General features: G+C 41.2%; 1 protein-coding gene across 3 annotated transcripts in view; it reads right to left on the bottom strand.

The window, feature by feature from the left end:
• The window catches only part of ASAP1 (ArfGAP with SH3 domain, ankyrin repeat and PH domain 1), a 407,767-nt gene that overhangs the window by 77,508 nt on the left and 311,004 nt on the right, over window positions 1-19,255 (bottom strand). For all 3 annotated transcript variants that reach the window (XM_033203192.1, XM_033203191.1, XM_033203193.1), the window contains 5 exons: window positions 13,932-14,019; window positions 11,273-11,321; window positions 5,285-5,448; window positions 3,315-3,448; window positions 1,361-1,452 (listed from right to left, as the gene is read on the bottom strand). In XM_033203192.1, the coding sequence (XP_033059083.1) occupies window positions 1,361-1,452; window positions 3,315-3,448; window positions 5,285-5,448; window positions 11,273-11,321; window positions 13,932-14,019 (527 nt within the window). The remainder of the gene's footprint in view (window positions 1-1,360; window positions 1,453-3,314; window positions 3,449-5,284; window positions 5,449-11,272; window positions 11,322-13,931; window positions 14,020-19,255) is intronic.

Here is a 19,255-nt window from a genome sequence, read left to right on the forward strand (position 1 = left end):
CCAAGGTCACATAGTTTAGGAAAAGGCAGAGCTATGATATGAAATCCAGCAGTCTGGCTCCAAAATCTGTGACCTTAACCACAACATTAGTGATACTGGAGAACCACAGACATTTTGAAGGCGAAAGCCTAACAGAGGCCAAATGACTAAACGAGGCGCAAAGCTGACCAGGCGATGCTGATGCTGCTTCGCACGTGAGAAACAGGACATAAAAATCCATGAGGTTACGACATTCATCTGGCAGCAGTGCCTTCAAGGTTTGGGTCATGCAAACATTTCAAAAATGCTGGTGTGGGCGACTGCACTGTGTATGTGCTTGAGCACTTGCTGTTATCTAGTTGGTAAAGTAAAACTTAGGTCTTATTTGTTCATGGTAGTTTTACAATCAAATGAACTTTTGAAAAGCTTTTCAGTGTAATTTGTGCTTTTTTTTTTTTTTTTCCATCTCATAGTGTTCTGTTGTGTGACTCTGCCATAGACTATTTCATCAGATGCCTACAGACGTTCTTTTGTTCCTAATCTCTTTGTATTATGGAATAGGAATAAATTCCCAGGAGTGGGACTGCCGAGTCAAAGGGTTAAGTACATTTATAATTTTGGTAAATATGGTTAATTTGTTTTTCATAGTGTACCGTTTTGTACTCCTACTGGCAATACTATGAGACAGAATGTCAGTTTCCCCAGTCTTGCTGAGTGGGTTTTTAAGCATTTGGATTTTTGCCAGGCTAACAGGAATTTCCCATTGTCTTTGAATATCTCTTACTCATCACAATACGCCATGTTTTTGAGAGAACTGCCCCCATGACGATCTGTGCTTCACAGAACAGGTACTCAGCTGCAGCTACCTAGAGGAAGGTGAAGGTGAAAAGAATCTGTGCATCCTAGAAATACATTTCTAAATACTTTTCTTTGCTCTGCTTTCCCCTGACAACGGGGTTTGCTCTGAAAAACAAACAAACAAAAACTGTAAAAAACTAAAGACTTTTTTTTTTTTGAGATGGAGTCTCCCACTGTTGCCCAGGCTGGAGTGCAGCAGTGCGATCTCGGCTCACTGCAAGTTCTGCCTCCCGGGTTCATGCCATTCTCCTGCCTCCGCCTCCAGAGTAGCTGGGACTATAAGTGCCTGCCACCACGCCCGGCTAATTTTTTTTTCAAAATTTTTAATAGAGATGGGTTTCACCGTGTTAGCCAGGATGGTCTTGATCTCCTGACCTCGTGATCCATCCACCTCGACCTCCCAAAGTGGTTGGATTACAGGCATGAGCCACCGCGCCCAGCCAAAAAAAAAAACTAAGAAGTTTTTTGGGAAAAACAATTATAGAATGGTAAAAAAAAAGTTCAATATATCACAAATACTTACATATCACTTGAAGGGGTGGGTTTTGGTGAGGGGCTGGGTAAATTTGCTTCCATAATATCATTAAAACTATTGTTTCCTACATTCTTGGCCAGCTGTAACAGAAAAAAAAAAAGAACAAAACCACAATATAGCAAACTCTTTGCTACTAATTAAGTCTCCTATTATTTGCTTTTGAGATTTATGAATATGTATTTTCCCTCATTTGACTCAGGATACAAACCACCATCCATGTGGTCAACAAATATTTACTGAGCATCTACCATGTGCCAAGCACCAAACTAAGTGCTGGAAATGCAGAAATGGGTAAACTACGTTTCCTTTCCACAGGTGCTCAGAGTCTAGTGGGGCCATTGACAAGGAAATCAATCATGTCTACAAATATGTGATAAACGCTAGAACAGAATCTGGCCCTACACACATACAAACTATCTGAGATTACAGAGAGCGGGCTCCATTTGTGAATCTAGGCTAAACTTTTAATGAACAGCAATAGCTTTTCAACCACCATCATGTTTCCTTTTTATATTGAACAAATTTACTCCCAGGACAGAAAAGGACACAGGATTGATTACTTTATATTTGGGTACAGATTAAGATGCTGCAGGCAGCAGAGGACCCAGGAAGCATTTTCCTTCTGGGTTCAAGAGCATTCTAAGAAAATGTCTTCTGAAGGGCCTCTAATCATTTTATGTAATTTTGGGATGCAAAGTTTAAGAAACATACACGCAACCACGTCTTTGAGGGAAAAAATCTTGGGTTTATTGCATGGCAAACATTTAGGATTTGGACTTTCCTCTTTCTTGTCATCAAATTGGGTTTCATTAATACAGGTCAAGGAGATGAGGGACATCATTTGTGCACTAAAGAAGAATGTGTTACAGGTATTAAGTCTGTGTCTTTTCTCTATAATCCTGAAGTGAACTAGGGAGCCAAGTATCAGCATGGTAACTTCCTACTTTCTAAATTAGAAGGAATGTTTTGTATTGTGCATAGAACACAAGACAGATCACGATTGCTTAGTGAATGCTCAGATGGCCAGGGCTGCTGGCTGGGTCACTAACTGCCCTTTTTGGTCAAGGCTACTGATAAGTTAGACATTCAGCTTTTTTTTGAGCCCAGGTTCACTCAGGTTCTGCTCAAGGGTGAGCCTCCTGTCTGAGAAGTAATATTTTAATTTAAAAATTTCACTCTTAGTACAGACTCTTTCACAGTGCACCAGTGTTAAAATTATGCAAGACAGGACATTTGTCCAGTAGGCATCCTACTTGGGGGATGCCAAATAGGGCTCCCCTTCGGTATTTTGGTATATCTCGGGGAGCAATTTGGACCTGATGACAACTCCAAATCTGGGTGACTCATGATGGGAAGGGCAGAGGGTAAAGGAAAACAAGTTTAGGTGTACATAACCCCTTTTTTGGATTAAGAAGCTAAGCACCACAACTTCACACAATTTCTTCCCTTACTACTTAAAGAAGTTACAGGCTAGAGAGTAGCCGGTTTTATGACAATAGTTAACAAGCCACTCATAATTCATGTGTACTTTTACTAACTTAGAAATAATAAAAATAAAATTGAGATAAACTCTTTAGTCATTATTTACAGCAGAAGGCATGAGGTAATGTGAACATTTCAGTTTAACTGCTATTTCTGCGAGTTATATGAAAACTAATTCAAAAAGAAAAAAGTAGTTTTGAAGAAGCCCATCCCAAAAGAAAAGAGCCAATTTCACTGAGCTACTTATAGACATGTATGGTTCATCCTTTCTTCAAACAGGAAATAGAAACAGTCAACATTACACACAACAAAAGTTACTTTTTAAACATCTACGCAAACTCACAACATTCAGGAATTATAATTCTTTGTACTTGGCAGACATATAAAAAAATCCAAAATAATATATTAAAATTACTCATGACAATAATATCATTCTTCCCAAGTACAGGTCACTACTTACCAAGAGTTCAGAAGTTCCTAATTTGTCTAGTTCCAAAGACTGAATGCGAGAAATATGAACCCCCATTTCCCTATGGATGCCAGAACATTCTATACAGGTCAAAATACCCAAGTTGGTTGAAAGCCAGGTGGGTTCTGTGGAGAGAATTTTGAAGACAATGAAACTAAAAGACATCTAATTTTAGTGTGCTAAGTACAGAGGAAGCTAAAACAATAGTAGTACAAATTGTTAACAACAATGAAAGAAAGACTTAAATAGAAGAAATGGACTCGAGGTTTAGCCTAGGGGCTACAATAAAAGTTTCCCTTTGATACTGAATTGAAAACAAAATTAAGCACTTTATCCTTGTGAAAATGTGAGAAAGGCTTTTCTTAAGAGATCCTATGTAACACCTTCAGGCCTGTGAGAGATGTTCCCTCACTGCCACTATCACCTCTGACAGTGATGGATTGAAGGTCTATTAAGTACTGCTCATAGGGGAATGGATTCTATAGCCATCATTAACCTCCAAGTTGCAACTAAGGTTAATCCAACAGGTTTTGGTCACCACCTCCCCATGAGCACCTCTTAGTAATAAGACAGCTGTAAATATTGAACGCCAAATGTTTCTTTCAGTGACCTAAGGCCTTTTTTTCTACAACCTCCAATGGCCCTAGAACAGTGGGAACTATTATTTTTATGTTAGCCAAATCTTCAGGTGTCTCTCTCTGGGTCAAGCGTCTTCCTGATTGGTCAATGCCTGAGATTTTACTACCTGCCTGCCATTTCCTGACAATATGTGTGTCACTATCACACATGTACACAATAATGGCGAAAATCTGAGACTTCTCTCAGAGGTGCTTATGGCTTCTTGTTTAGAAAATCCAGTTTCACAAGTAAAACAGTAAAAAAAGTATACCATAGTGCTTAAGAATACCAGGTTTGCATCCTTGTTCTGACTCCTACTAGCTGTGTGACCTTATGCAAGTCATTCAACCTCTTTGAGTACCAGTTTCCTCATCTGTAAAATGGGAACATTGGCATCTTGCTCACAGGGGTTCTGCAAGGATTCACTGAGATAAGCAAAACACCTAGCACGCTTCTCAGTACAGTGGGAATACTCAATGTTAGCTGTTGCCAATACATAGGTAATATAGAGATATTTGAAAATACAAGTTTGGGAGAAGGTGACTTCAATGTGATATAGAGGTTAGGGAGGATGTGGCTGAGTAGGAAGGAATGAAAATCATGTACCACATGTCAGTTGATTTCACATGTACCATTTTCTTTTCTTTCTTTTTTTTTTTTTTGAGACAGTTTCGCTCTGTCCCCATGCTAAAGTGCAATGGGCAATCTTGGCTCACTGCAACCTCTGCCTCGCAGGTTGAAATGATTCTTCTACCTTCTGAGTAGCTGGGATTACAGGTGCCCCTCAACTCGCCCAGCTAGTTTGTGAATTTTTAACAGCAATGGGGTTTCACCATGTTGCCCAGGCTGGTCTCAAACTTCTGACCTCAAGTGATCCGCTCACCTCAGCCTCCCAAAGTGCTGGGATTACAGGCGTGAGCCACCGTGCCATAGCAAGAGGTTTATTGACCCATTTTTTTAGGATAAGGAAACTATGAATCAGAATAGTAAAGGGACTCAGCGTGAGATTGTCCAGGCTGTGAGTGGCGGACAGTGATACAAAATGTGGACTCCACGCCCCCTACTCTCTCCATAACGTCTATGGTGCTTATATACCCGGACCTTATAGGAAAGGTAGTATTTTGGCAGTGACATCTAGGAGAGCAAGAGGGGGCTTTCCAGGTAGAGAAAACAGGATAGGTAAAAGCAGCTCAGCAGTAGGAAAAATCACTTTGGGAAGACGTGTTTTGTGTGTGTATGTGAGTGTCCACAGGGGTTAAGGTTTTTCAATAAGTAGATCATTTTATGTTCTACAGGAAGAGAAAGGATGTTGTAAATGATTGTTCAGATATGGGGATAAAAACCTGATGAGCCACAATCGCAGCAAATGTCATTCCCTGGGAGCCGCTGGACATCCTCAATAATGGCTTTTGTCAGGTCTTCCAGGCTGTTCTCTCCCGTACTCTGCTCTCCACGGAAGGCCATGGTTAGGGCCTCTTCTTTGCTATTTGTCAATACTGATATCCATCTGTTGGCAAAAACATAAGAGGAAAAAGGCCTTTATAAGAGCATGGCCTTTTTTTCTTTCTTTTTTTTTGGTACTGCAAAAAAAAAAATCTACTTTTGTCAAGTAATTCCAAAAGAGAAGCCCCCTTCCAAAATAGCAATAAAGTGATGAAAAACAAAGAAATCAAACTTGAAGGAAGATGAGAGTTAAAGAATGGAAAGCGACACACAGGGGAAAATGAGAGAGCTGAGAGGAGCAGATGAGAAAAGTAAAAAATCAATATAACTGAGGACTTGAACGAATATACAAGGAGACTGCATTTCTGTGTGGACATATTGAATAAAGGGAATGTTGGAATGGAGAGGACTCAGTGAGGGACCCATCCAATGCAAGGATGAGAAAGAAAGAATGAGAAATGGAGAGGGGCAAGAAAAGGAGTTCAGCAAAAGGTATGTGTTTTCTGCAAGTCCATGTCAGTGGGGACACTGAACAGTGAAAATGAAGGGCTATTTCATTAGCAGCCATAAAAACTTCTACTTACGAAAAAGGCATATTAACATGGAAACATGATGACATTTATAGTATTAAATGAAGACTGCAGATTATTTACTTATATACAGTATGACTAACATATGTCCCAAACAAAATAACCCTTTGTTACTAAAATAACCTAAAAATCCAACAACAGGGAGTTGATTAATAAGGCATGAAATAACCACAAAGTAGAACAGTTAAGTAGGCATTAAAGTGTACATTTTCAAATAATTTTTGGGTGACACTGAATAAATGCTCATAATATAGTGTTTTGTGAAATCAACAACAAAAAAACCTATTATATGATTGATAAGGTTTGGATTTGTTTCCCCATCCAAATCTCATCTTGAATTGTAATCTCCATAATCCCCACGTGTCTGGGCAGAGACCACTGTGGGAGGTGATTGGATCTAGGCGGCAGTTTCCCCCATGCTGTTCTCATGATAGTGAGTGCATTGAGATCTGATGGTTTTATAAGGAGCTCTTTCCTCTTTGCTCCACACACTTCTCTCTCCTGATGCCACGTGAAGAAAGACATGTTTGCTGCCCTTCCACCATAATTGTAACTCTCCTGAGGCCCCCTCAGCCATGTGGAACTGTGAGTCAATTAAACTTCTTTCCTTTATAAATTACCCAGTCTAGGGTATTTCTTTATAGCAGTGTGAGAATGGACTAATATAATGATATAATCCCAAATTTAAATATATGTATGTATTAAAGGCTAAAAGGAATTTCACCAATATGTCAATAGTGGTTTTTTTCTGAGTGATTTTCTATAGAAAACAACTGATAGAGTAATTGCTCGACTTTGTGCCTTTCTGTAATTTTTCAAAACTATAATGAGCTTGTATTACTTTCATAAATGAGAAAAAAGCCAAATTGATTTCTTAAGAAGAAAATAAAAAACATTTCCAAACCACTGTTAATTTTTTTAGTTACTAGATAGACAGCTAATGTTTATTCTCAACAGACAATACAGAGGTTCAGAATTGAGTCTCTCATTTTTTTTGCATATCGCTGAATGAAATGGATATGAAACAAAGCACTATACAAAAGATTTTGAATAAGCAATAGTGAGAGCATAATAATTAAAAACCAAATTATGTTTTTGGAATATGTGAACAATGCAAGTCACACCTTTGACTCTAGGTGGCGCTCACTTTCACTATGTTGGGAGAAATACACATATCACAGCTTAACTTCTACTGTGATTCAGAAAACTGAACATTTCAAAACCAACGGTCTAGGAATTCATATGCAGAAGGAATGGGGGGATTTTATACCTTTTAGAAGATTAAAACAGTATTTTTATATCAGTTAGTTTGAAGTTAGAAACTAGAAATTGTTTTGTTAAAAACAAATCAAGAACCTGGGTTCAACAGGACTGACCACTGCATTTTATCAGCGGCACTGATGTTACTGGACTTTTCATATGACTGCAAAGCCTCTGTTTTGCTTTCCTCAGGCATTATAGCATTTGGCTAACATTGGCCAGTATCTACTATGTACACAATTTTTAACATATAAATCGAACAGCCCAAATTCAAAATCCAAAACAGTTGTGGTCCCAAGCATTTCAAATAAGGGATACTCAACCTGTAGAATCTTCCAACATGCCTCTAAGTTAGGGTTTATAATACTTTATAGATGAGGAAACTGAAGTTATATGACTTGCCTAAGGTCCTAGCCTGGATTGTGTCAGACCAGATGGGAATAAGAAAACACTTTTGTTGACTCACTTTTTCAGAGTTCCTTCCATTTACCTCTTTACTCAGGAGCTCATGACAAATAAATAAAGAAGTTGTCATGATAATCAGAAAAAGTATATTTAAAAGATAATTTTCTAGAGAAAATAATTCAAATTTGGTGGAAACAAATGGCTAAATTTCAAAAGGACCAAGAATCACAGTGATCATTTGTGACAACATTTTTTAACTTTTAAATTATTTTCAAGTAAGCATACTCAAAAGCATAAAGAATGAATAATTGTATTTTAATACTTTAAAAGTAGTTTTGAGTTTTATAAGATAAAAAATAACTTGGCACTGTGCTAAGGGCTTTACATACCTTATCCTCTCAAAATTCTGCAATCGAGGTACATAATCGCATCTTACTGATGAGAAGCCTGAAGCCAGATGATCTGCCTAAGGTTAAAAACCCACTAACCACTGTAGTGCATGTATGTAGTCCCAGCTACTGGGGAGGCTGAAGCGGGAAGATCACTCTAGCCTAGGAGTTCAAGTCCAGCCTGGGCAACATAGAGAGATCTCGTTTAAAAAAAGCCACGCTCACACCTGTAATCCCAGCACTTTGGGAGGCTGAGGCGGGCAAATCACGAGGTCAGGAGATCGAGACCATTCTGGCTAACATGGTGAAACCTCGTCTCTACTAAAAATACAAAAAAATTAGCCAGGCATGGTGGCGGGTGCCTGTAGTCCCAGGTACTTGCAAGGCTGAGGCAGCAGAATTGCTTGAACCTGGGAGGAATAGGTTGCAGTGAGTCGAGATCGCGCCACTGCACTCCAGCCTGGGCGACAAAGCGAGACTTCACACACACACACACAAGCCAGTAGCCAGCAGAGCCTGGACAAGAAGCCAAATGAGTCTAACATGCATCTGCTCTTTGTGAACTTTCCTCAGTGAGAAGAAATTTTTTCATTCAACTTCATCGAACACTTTCATATGAAAAATAAACTCAGTGACGCAGCGAAACTGCCTCTCTGTAACCTGGAGGTAAGTGAAGAACTAAGGCTTCCCTCTGGGGCATGTGCTTTCTTTGTGGACTGCCATTACCTCCTACAGCACTCAAAACGAAGTTCCCCTCTCACCACCAGCACCCAAAGAGAAAGCAGGCCGGGCACTGTAGCTCACGCCTGTAATCCCAGCACTTCGTGGGGTCGAGGTGGGAGGATGGCTTGAGCTCAGGAGTTTGAGGCCAGTCTGGGTAACAGCAGCAAGACCTCATGGCTCCTAAAAAAAAAAAAAAAAAAAAAAAAAGAAAGAAACATTAGCTGGGAGTGGTGATGTATGCTTGTAGCACTAGCTACTTGGAAGGCTGAGACAGGAGGATCACCTGAGCCTGGGAGACTGAGGCTGCAGCTGAGCTATAATCATGCCACTGTACTCCAGCATGTGTGACAGAGTGAAACCTTGTCTCAAAAACAAAACAAAACTGCAAAGTGCAAAATGTACAACTTCAGGATGGGCCACGTAATCCTTGTACTGAAAAATGTTAAGTCTCATGGGCAGGAAATGAATCTCTAACAAAACTGGGACTGAATTACCTGTTAAGTCCTAAGAGTAAATAAAATATTGAAGGCCTGAGTTTCAGTCATAAGGGAAAACAAAGTGGTTGTGTTCCCTGCCTCACCCAAATTACTCACCTGTGTTCCACTTAGGGTTTTGAGAAAGGGAAATGAGGAGGAGAGAACAAAATCAGATAAGGAAAAACAATATTCCAAGGTGACTGTGGAATTCTGTCCGGGTTCAAATCCTAGCTTACCGGACTGTTACCATGTGCACATTGTGCCTCTGTTTCCTCATTTGCAAACTAGGAACAAAAGTCCCTACTTTCTGGGGTTGTGAGGATTAATAAGACATGAAGTGCATTTAGCACATAACATCTCAGTAACTATTACCCATGTTTATTATAAATAGTACCTCTCTCTGAATCTGTGGGTGGAGGGCCAGGCCTCTGACTTCTTCCTTTCTCATTGACTTCTAGTCACCTTTCAGTCCACCAACTCTATACCCATAACACCAAGTCATCAATCACTTCCTTCCAATTTCATCCTGTTTCTGTGTCATCAGAGCCTCCTGCCTGGAGCATACAGTATTTACAACACTCCCCTATGTTCATGAGCCAGCTCAGGCTTACCTTCCTCTTGGAAGTCATCTCTGAGCAACAACCCCAGGAAGCCATGAGGGTGTGTGTCCCGAGTCTATTCCTGCAGCACATGGCCTCCTCTGCCCCTACTCTTAGCACCTGCACTATGTCGCACCTATGACAGCCTCCTGCAGTAGAGATGCAGTTCCTTCAGGGCAGGGGCTCCGTCTAATTTAATGTTGTATTCTCAAGGCTTTGCATAGTCTTGGCATACAGCTGGCATTCATTAAATATTCAAATAATGCATGGCTAATTAGACCTTTCTCCTCCTTTTCCTTTGTCTTTCTACCTTCTCTCTCAGTATTCTTTCACCACCCTGTTCCTCCCACTTCCATATCTTTTCTACCCACGTTCTCTTCTCTTTCTGATCCTTTATCATTTCTCCTTTGAAATGGGAAGAGTAAAATTCCCCAGAGAAGACTGTGTGTGTGTGAGCAATAACAAAAGCAAGTAAGCAACTGGGAGACAGAAAAGGGGTGAGTGTAAGGCAAAAAGGGTATGAGCGGAATTCTGTGGCTCTCCAGAAATAAGAGAGGAACACAGCATGTATTCTGTGCCACTGATGGGACAGGAAGTTTGATAGTTTATCAAACTCGGTCCAAATTACCCCAAGTACTCATTAGAAATAAAAAAAAAAAAAAGTGAACACTAATTGCTCACTTTAACAAAAACATCCCTCTCCCAAGCAGCTGAGATTTGTAATAGTCACACACTGCCTTTTTCAGTCTAGGCAGGCTACAGGACAGAGGAGAGAATAAAGACGGCTCAGGACCAGGGCTAGTGTTTTAAAAAAGGGGCGAGGGACTATCTAAGGTTGCATACCTGGTCAGGTAAGGGCAAAACTCCAACCCAGGAGTAAGTGATACCAACCTGGTCCTTCCCACTGTATCAAGCTCCTTTTTATTGACTCTGTTCACCCCAGTGAAAGGCACAGGCCAGTGTTCCTTACTTTAGGGCCCGGCTCTCCTGTTTCTCTTACAGTAACGGTCAAGTGTCCAGGTAGGCTGGCTGATATGTTTGGCCACCAAAAACTGAGCAAAGGCCCCTCCTGAGGGCAGGGGATGTGATTAAAAGATGCATAAGGCACGGTCCTTGTCCTCAAAAAGCCCTTGGTCTCTAGAGGGCTACAGACATGCACCACAGGATCACAGAAGGGTATGAAGAGACCATGGGCAGAGAGTAGGGAGCTATAACCCCAGAGAGGGTGAGGCTTGAGCAGAATCTTGCAGGAGGTACCAGAACTTATTGAGTAGACAAGAGGGAGAACCACAGACAGAGAAGAGCAACATGGCCCACAGGCAAGAAAGAAGCATGGAGCCACCAGGTGAGGTTCTTACAAATGAAAAGAAAATGTTAATGTATATCATGAAGAGAGAGGTGCTTTTTCAATCCAAGGCATTGCACCTTTATTTCAAAACTACTTACGCTACATAATCCTGTTCATCTTCTGCCTGAAAGTGATATGTTCTATTATCTAAAACAAAAAAAAGAAAAATAAGTGAAACCTTAGAAAGCAGGGTACTTTCAGGTATAACACAGATTTAAGTTCCTGGAAAGAAAACCAACCCAGTAAAAGTAGACTTTTAATATTATTTTAGTTTTACACCATTATGTACCAGGTGCCTTGTGTATATTATTGCTAATCTTCACAAAAGCCCTGTTTCTCATTTTACAGAAAAACTGAGGCTCCAAGAGGTTCAGTGACTTACACAAGGTCATACAGCAATAAAACAGCTACATGATTCATTCTGTCAAGATTATTTTTCTTAAGTGCAACAAGAATACAATGAAATAACCACAAATACCATGCAAACATCTGACATTGCTTTTGAATAAACAGTGAGGAGAGGGGAAGGTCCTATTTGATCCAAATGGATTTCTATGACAAACTGGAGAGTGACAGCTAACTCAGTATTTTCTGTTTCATTTTCAATTCAATTATTACTCTGTGTGTGTTTTTTTTTTTTTTTAAACCCTTCTTTTCAGAAGTGATTCATTTACTATTCCCCATTTGTTCTGAGACTTAACCACGGGGTAGCCCCAACACCCCCGACACTAGGAATACTATGCCCCAGATGCTGGGGCTGCTCTCTGGTTGAATCAGGTTGCAGGAAGAAAGGCTCAATCTCTGCTATCCATGTAAGGGAAGGAGTGGCCTAACTTGGATACTTTGGGCAGGGTGTACATGAGGGAAGCTCTTTCTCAATATATTCAGGTTAAACTAACACATTCTGAGCACCTCCTGTGTGACTAGGCTAGGCAATCACACCCTTCATCTCCCCTGGAGACAGAGACAACGTGTATGTCAAAGAACACATCATGCTTAATATTACAGCTCATGACTGTAATCCTAACACTTTGGGAGGTCAAGGCAGGAGGACTGCTTAAGCCTAGGAGTTTGAGACCAGCCTCAGCAACATACAGATCCTGCCTCTACAAAAAAATTAAAAATTAGCCAGATGCGGTGGCGTGCACCTGTAGTCCCAGCTACTTGGGAGGCTGAAGCAGGAGGATCACTTGAGACCAGGAGGTTGAGGCTGCAGTGAGCTGTGACTGAACCACTGCACTCCAGCCTGGGTGATACAGTGAGGCCCTGTCTCAAAAAAACAAAAACAAAAACAAAAATAAAACCCAAGAACAAAACAAAACAAAAAAGAACATGCCTTGGGTGGCAGTGCCTGAGAGCTTTGGCTGAATCTCTGCTTTACTGCTGTGTGATCTTCTTTAGGTCACTGAACCTCTTGGAGTCTCAGTTTTTTCTTCTGTAAAATGGAAAACCGATAGGGCTTTCGTGAGGATTAGCAATAATGTATATAAAGCACCTGGCATGTAATAGATGCTCTATAACTGACAACTATTATTAATAACCTATAGATTCTCATAACTAGGGATTCTTGGCTTTTTGAAGTCATTAAATAATTCAAAATTTTCATATTTCTTTCTCATCAATAACTCAAGAAATCTCTTGGTAATGAAAATCACAGGGAATCTAAACTTCATACAGATGCTGCAGAATGCAGCTTCGACTACACCTAAAGAACCTCATGACTGATTTTATCTTTTGGGTCAGGACTGTTCACACAACTGCATCAGAAGGGTTTCAAAGGGCAGGAAAATATTTCTGTGCTTCTATATACAGATCATCCACTTTGGCTGTGGGTCTGCCTTGCTGGGCTGTGATAGAGAAGGAAGGATACTTAAGATTAGTGTTGCAGGATTTCAGGATATTCATGAGAGTCATTTCATTGGCACTGTCATCCTCTCTTTACAAAGAGGTCTCCTCTCAGCTACAGTGTGGGTCGGTAAACATACCCATGGGAACCAGTACAAGCACAGGTAGCCGGCCTAGAGGAACATCTCCCCCCAACTCTTTACACACTGTGAGGGCACAGGCTATAACCGGCTGTGGGGTGGGTAGCTCATTACACTCTCTCATCACAGGAGAATAGTAAACTCTGAACCATGAAGTAGAAGGGTGACAGGGTGCAGTGCCATCAATTCATGGAGGTTGAAGGCAGTTCTGCTTGAAAGCAAGGAAATGATTTTTCCTTTAAGAGTTAGATTTTGCAGGGATATAACTCTGGGCAAATGTGCTGTACAGATATAATGGCACATCTGCATTCCCAAGTCTGTATCTGTGCTTCTTAACCACACGTACACATTATAATCACCTCAATCACCTAGCAGCTTTTATTTTTTTTTAAACTACGTCTGGGCCTTATACCAACAACTATAATTCAGTAGATCTAAGACAGAAAATGGGAATACACTTAGAAACATCTCTCCAAGGGGATAAAGCTGTGTACTCACAGTCAAGCATTGGTCTAGTTCAATGTACAAATCCTAGATTCTATTCTATTGCTGGTCAGATCTGACACTGCTATGCCTTGTCAATTGCAGGTGGGCTCAGTGGAAATTAAGAGACCCGGGGCATCTTTCTAGAGCAGCACATGCAGGAATAACAAGAAACTGTTCCAATGCCAACTCTGAGGAGTCCCGCTTGGAAAGCTGCTGACCTGGAGAATGGAAATGTGTAGGTGTCAGAAGCCACAATAACCAACTCAGAGAGAGAAAATGGACTTACGTGATATTAGGTCAAAAGATTTTTTGTCTTCGGCATTAGGTTTTACTTGGCAGGTGAGAAGGTTCAACTTAGCTGGTTGCCTATTAGACTGGAAAAAAAGAGAAAATGGAGAAGTTATATACAGCTCCACTCTCTTGTCTGCAGGTTCAGTGCCCTGCAGGGCAGGTATGCAGTTCACAAGGCCTGCTCAGTGATACAAAAATACATTTTCAGCAATGAAGAAACAGACATCTGAGCATTGTTACAAGTTTGCTGCAAGAAGACAACAGATCTGTAGGTTTCTGCCCTCAAATATAAGCTGGTAAGTTTAGTACAGTTTTATTTATCCCACTTGAATTCTGAATCTCATTAAAGATGGAAAAAAATTAGGTGTCCTACTAAATGTCTTTAAACTGTGCATAAACATCCTGGTGATTTTTCAGAAGAGAATAAAAAATAATCCACCTCACTTCCAATGAACAGTGGGCATGGCCCATGGAAATGCACCTTTCTGGAACCTACACATACCTAAGCACCAACAGTTGGCACTTTTAATGCTGTATCTTACTGTGAAACGTAGCTGAGCTATATTTCATTTACTCATTCAAAATGACCCCAGTAATCAATCATCCCCAAATTGATCTCCCAGGTATCCACAGATTCAACAAATTTTGGTTGTGATGCAAAATTTACATTACTTCTCTCAGAAGTACAATGACAATTACTACCTGTGAGGCAATGCTTAATGAACTCCAATATCTGGAGAGAGAGAAAATTTGATAAGGATTTCATATAACTTATCAGCAAATCTCTTGGTCACACATATAAAACAGACCCTACAGTATCTAGATAGTCATGCTAACTTAGGAATCTCACCACATATTCACACTGGTCAAAACACTCTCCTGCCCGCCCATGTCCAAGGTCACATGCTGGACAGTGGGTGATACTAGGATCCCTCCTTCCTGCAGAAGCTGACCAAGGAATGAAATGTTTGAGTGCCTGGCCTGGGCTGTGCTCGAGCACGAGAAGCCTGGAGAAATAAGCAATGAAACTCTTTAGTTGGATCTATGTCTCTGTTTCAATTGAGCGCTGTGGTTCTGAAAATCCTAGTACCAGGAGCATCTCCAGGTGAGGAATTAAAATTTTTAGGGAAAAGAGAGGGGGAGGGAGTTAGAGACAAGTCACATCGGTAAGCCTGAAACAACAGAGATGGCATACAAACAAGACAACTTCAATGACACACTGCTACCTCTCCTAAATAATAGGCATTAAACAATTTCTATTTATCTTCCTGTGCTCGCTGGACCATTTTTCAAGATCTTTCTCCCTCTATGATTTCAATGAGATTAGACATAGAAAACAATGCCCTTTGTCACGTATCTATCTGTTCCAAAGCAAACTGCTTTGGGGGAGGAAGTAAGAAACCCCAGGGGATTCCGTGTTCAATGCATGTACCTTTGATTTAGAAATGGAACCAGAAGTCAAGTACAAGAGAATTTTGCCTAAGAGGAAACAGTGCTTGGGAAGATTCTTATACTCCAGAACATGTCACCAAACCTAGAAGGGGAGGCAGGAGCTTGTGGGCCTGCAAATTTTTCTTAGAAAACAGCTGAAGAGCCGGACGAGGTGGCTCATGCCTGTAATCCCAGCACTTTGAAAGGCTGAGGTGGGCAGATCACCTGAGGTCGGGAGTTTGAGACCAGCCTGATCAACATGGAGAAACCCTGTCTCTACTAAAAATACAAAATTAGCCTGGCGTGGTGGCGGGCACCTGTAATCCCAGCTACTCGGGAGGCTGAGGCAGGAGCATCGCTTGAACTTGGGAGGTGGAGGTTACAGTGAGCAACAGAGCGCCACTGCACTCCAGCCTGGGCAACAAGAGCAAAACTCCATTTCAAAAAAAAAGAAAACTACTGAAGTTTGGGTTGCTAAAGGCCTCAGACTCCAAAATAAGAATCTGCAGCCACAAAGCAGGCTTAGCTCACTGTAAAAAGAACTGTTAGTTCTACATCTCATCTTTTTGGATGTTGATAAAATTACTGAGTTTCTCATATAAATGACAATGGCATATAACCACCTGAAAAGGCAGCGACCCAGTTAATGGTGAGGACAACTCTTGCTATGTTATTATGTTCCAATTTGGAAACCACATTTAAAGAAGGATGCAGAAAAGCCTGGGGAGATGAAGAGATGATTAAAAGGGTGGAAAATGGAAACTCTGAAGGTGAGTTAGAGACGTTACTTAGTACAGAGGAGGGAAAGCTAGAGGGTGACTTAATGACCATCTTCAAGTATATGCAGGTTGTTATTGGGAAGGTTGGGCAGCTGTTTTCCATTAGCTCAGATGAAAAGAAATGCACTCCAACTGTAGAAGACGATTTGGGCTAGACATAAGGAAGAACTTCCCAAGCTTAAGTTGATTATGCATAATAAGAGGTTTCAGGTTTCTTAAGTAGGGAAGGACTGCCTTTGAAAAATGTAATAATTTTTAAGCTGATCAGGCGTGGTGGCCTGTGCCTGTACTCCTAGCACTTTGGGAGGCTGAGGCAGGCAGATCACTTGAGGCCTGGGGTTTGAGACCAGCCTGGCCAACGTGGCGAAACCCCATCTCTACTAAAAATACAAAACTTAGCTAAGCATGACGGTGCATGCCTATAATCCCAGCTACTCAGAAGGCTGAGGCAGGAGGATCACTTGAGCCTGAAAGGTGGAGGTGTAGTAAGCCAAAGTCACGCCATTGCACTCCAGCCTGGGCAACAAGGCTACAGAGCAAGACTCTTGTCTCAAAAAAAAAAAAAAAAAAAAATTAGTAATTTTTAGACACTATTCACATTTGAACGCGACAGAAGGTTAACTTTATTTTTTAATTCTCCCAAAATCTAGGTTTCTGTGGTGTTTCTGAACAATCTTACCAACAGATACAACCAAGAGTAGATATAAATCTTAAAAACAAAAAACAAAAACCAAAAAACCATACACTCAGCTGAGTATTAACTGCATTCAGGCAAGTTAAACAGCACCATTTACCTCTCATTTCTTTCTTTTTCTTTCTCCTTTTTGTTTTTATTGAGATAGGGTCTCGCTTTGTCGGCCAGGCTAGAGTGCAGTGGGGTGATCATTGATCACTGCAGTCTCAACCTCCTAGCCTCAAGCAATCCTCCCACCTCAGCCTCCCAAGTAGCTGGGACTATGGATGCACAACATCACACCTTTTTTTTTTTTTTGGTATTTTTTGTGGAGACAGTCTCTCTCCAAGTTGCCTAGGCTGCTCTTAAACTCCTGAGCTCAAGTGATCTGTCTGCCTCAGCTGGGATTACAGGCGTGAGGCACCATGCCGGCCTCAGGTCTCAGCTCTCATTTCTTTCTTTCTTTAGGAAAAAAAAAAAAAAAAAACTTTTAGGTTTGGGGGTACCTGTGAATGTTTATTATGTAGGTAAACACAGGGGTTTGTTATACATATTATTTTATCACCCAGGTATTAGGCCAAGTACCCAATAGTTATCTTTTCTGCTCCTTTCCCTCGTCCCAACCTCCTCACCTCTCATTTCTAAGCACGGACTATTTCAAAGTATTTTGCTGATAAGTAATTTATACCGTTTAAGTCATTCCATGATTGACCCACAACTTCAATGGTGATGACGTATGATGTTTATTCTCTTAGAAGTTTGTCAAATCTACTAGACTGACTTTTGCTACGTTAACATGAACCACATTTGACACAGGCACATCTTGCCTACACACAGTGTTCTTCTCCAAACTAAGCTGCCAGTGAGGCACGTGACAAATGGCCATCATCCCAAATGTGACTTTGAGGAGCCAAGTACGCATAAGTTTTGACTAAGCAGCTGACATACCCAGTGCTGACTGGTCCATGAATACCAGAGGGGAATGGTATGTTCCACAGAAGTCCAAAAACCAAGGCATTTGAAGCACAGAAATCACTAAAGTAATAGTTGTAACTTCAGATGTTTGTATAACTTTCCAAAATTTCAAAGCATTTTCTTGACATTCAGTACTAATTTATAGGTATATTGATTAGAGATGGTGTATAATCTTTCTGGGATTTCAGCAGACTAAAAGTAAAACTAAACGATTTACTCTGGGCTACACCACAGTGGAACAGTTTAGGAAATGCTTTCATATTATTAAAGTACAGGAGAGAAAAAAGAAAACAAAACAGAAGAGAAACTCTGGAAATGTCTATGTATCTACTGAGTCCTTGCTGTTGATTCCCATCCTGCTCAGAATAAACACACATCTGCGCCATGACCTCCAGGCACCAAATGCAGGCCCCTTCTCGCACTCAGCTCCTGTCACTCTGAGTTGTTCCTTTGGCTGAGGAGGGGCACTGGTCCCTCCTGCTGCTCACACTCGCCTGCAGGCCCTCGGAGAGCTCCCTGCTCATGCCCTGCAGGACTCTCATCAATCAGCACCTCCTTAGAGCGGGCGGTACCTGGCCTGACCACCTCCCCATAATGTTCCATTCTTGTACACCCTGCTGTATTTTCTGTCTGGCTCTTATCGCTCCTTATTTGCTTCCTATCTTCCTTCTCACTAAGGACACACATATTTTTCTCATTAAAAAGTGTTTGGCATACATCAGGTACTAGCAAGACCACGGCTCATGGCAGCCTTGACCTCCCAGGTTCAAGTTATTGTCCTACCTTGGCCTTCCTAGTAACCGGTACTATAAGTGCACGCCACCACATGAGGCTAATTTAAAAAATACATATTTTTAAGAGACAGGATCTCACTCTGTTGCCCAGGCTGGAATGCAGTGGTGCAATCATGGCTCACTGCAGCCTTGAACTCCTGGGCTCAAGGCATCCTCCTGCCTCAGCCTCCCAAGTAGCTGGGACTACAGGACTGCCTCATCATGCCTAATTTTTTAAATTTTTGTAGAGATGGGGTCTTGCTTTAACTGGTCTTGAACTCCTGGCCTCAAGTGATCCTCCTGCCTCGGCCTCTCAAAGTGCTGAGATTATAGCCATGTACCACTGTGCCCAGCCCTCAATAAATATTTACTATTTTAATGACTACATTCCAGGCATCTTATGTCATATGCTATCTCATGTACTACCTGTGAGGGAAGTCTTTAGTTTCTTTTACTAAGTGAAGAAATGAAGGCGCAGAGAGGTTAAGTAACATTCCTAAGCTCTCCCGGTGAGGAAATGGTTTGGATGGGTCAGAGCCCCCACTACTCCTCTTTTGCGTTCACTCTGCAGTCCAGCCTGGAAAGAAAGTAATCTGATATAGCTTGGGGAGTAACAGCTGGATGCCCAGCACACAAGAACATTTTCTCCTGATAACAGTAACGGTTAGAAGTCAATGAAGCAAAAGCT

Source organism: Trachypithecus francoisi, unplaced genomic scaffold, assembly GCF_009764315.1.
Source record: "Trachypithecus francoisi isolate TF-2019V2 unplaced genomic scaffold, Tfra_2.0 Lachesis_group7, whole genome shotgun sequence".
NCBI classification, from domain to species: domain Eukaryota; kingdom Metazoa; phylum Chordata; class Mammalia; order Primates; family Cercopithecidae; genus Trachypithecus; species Trachypithecus francoisi.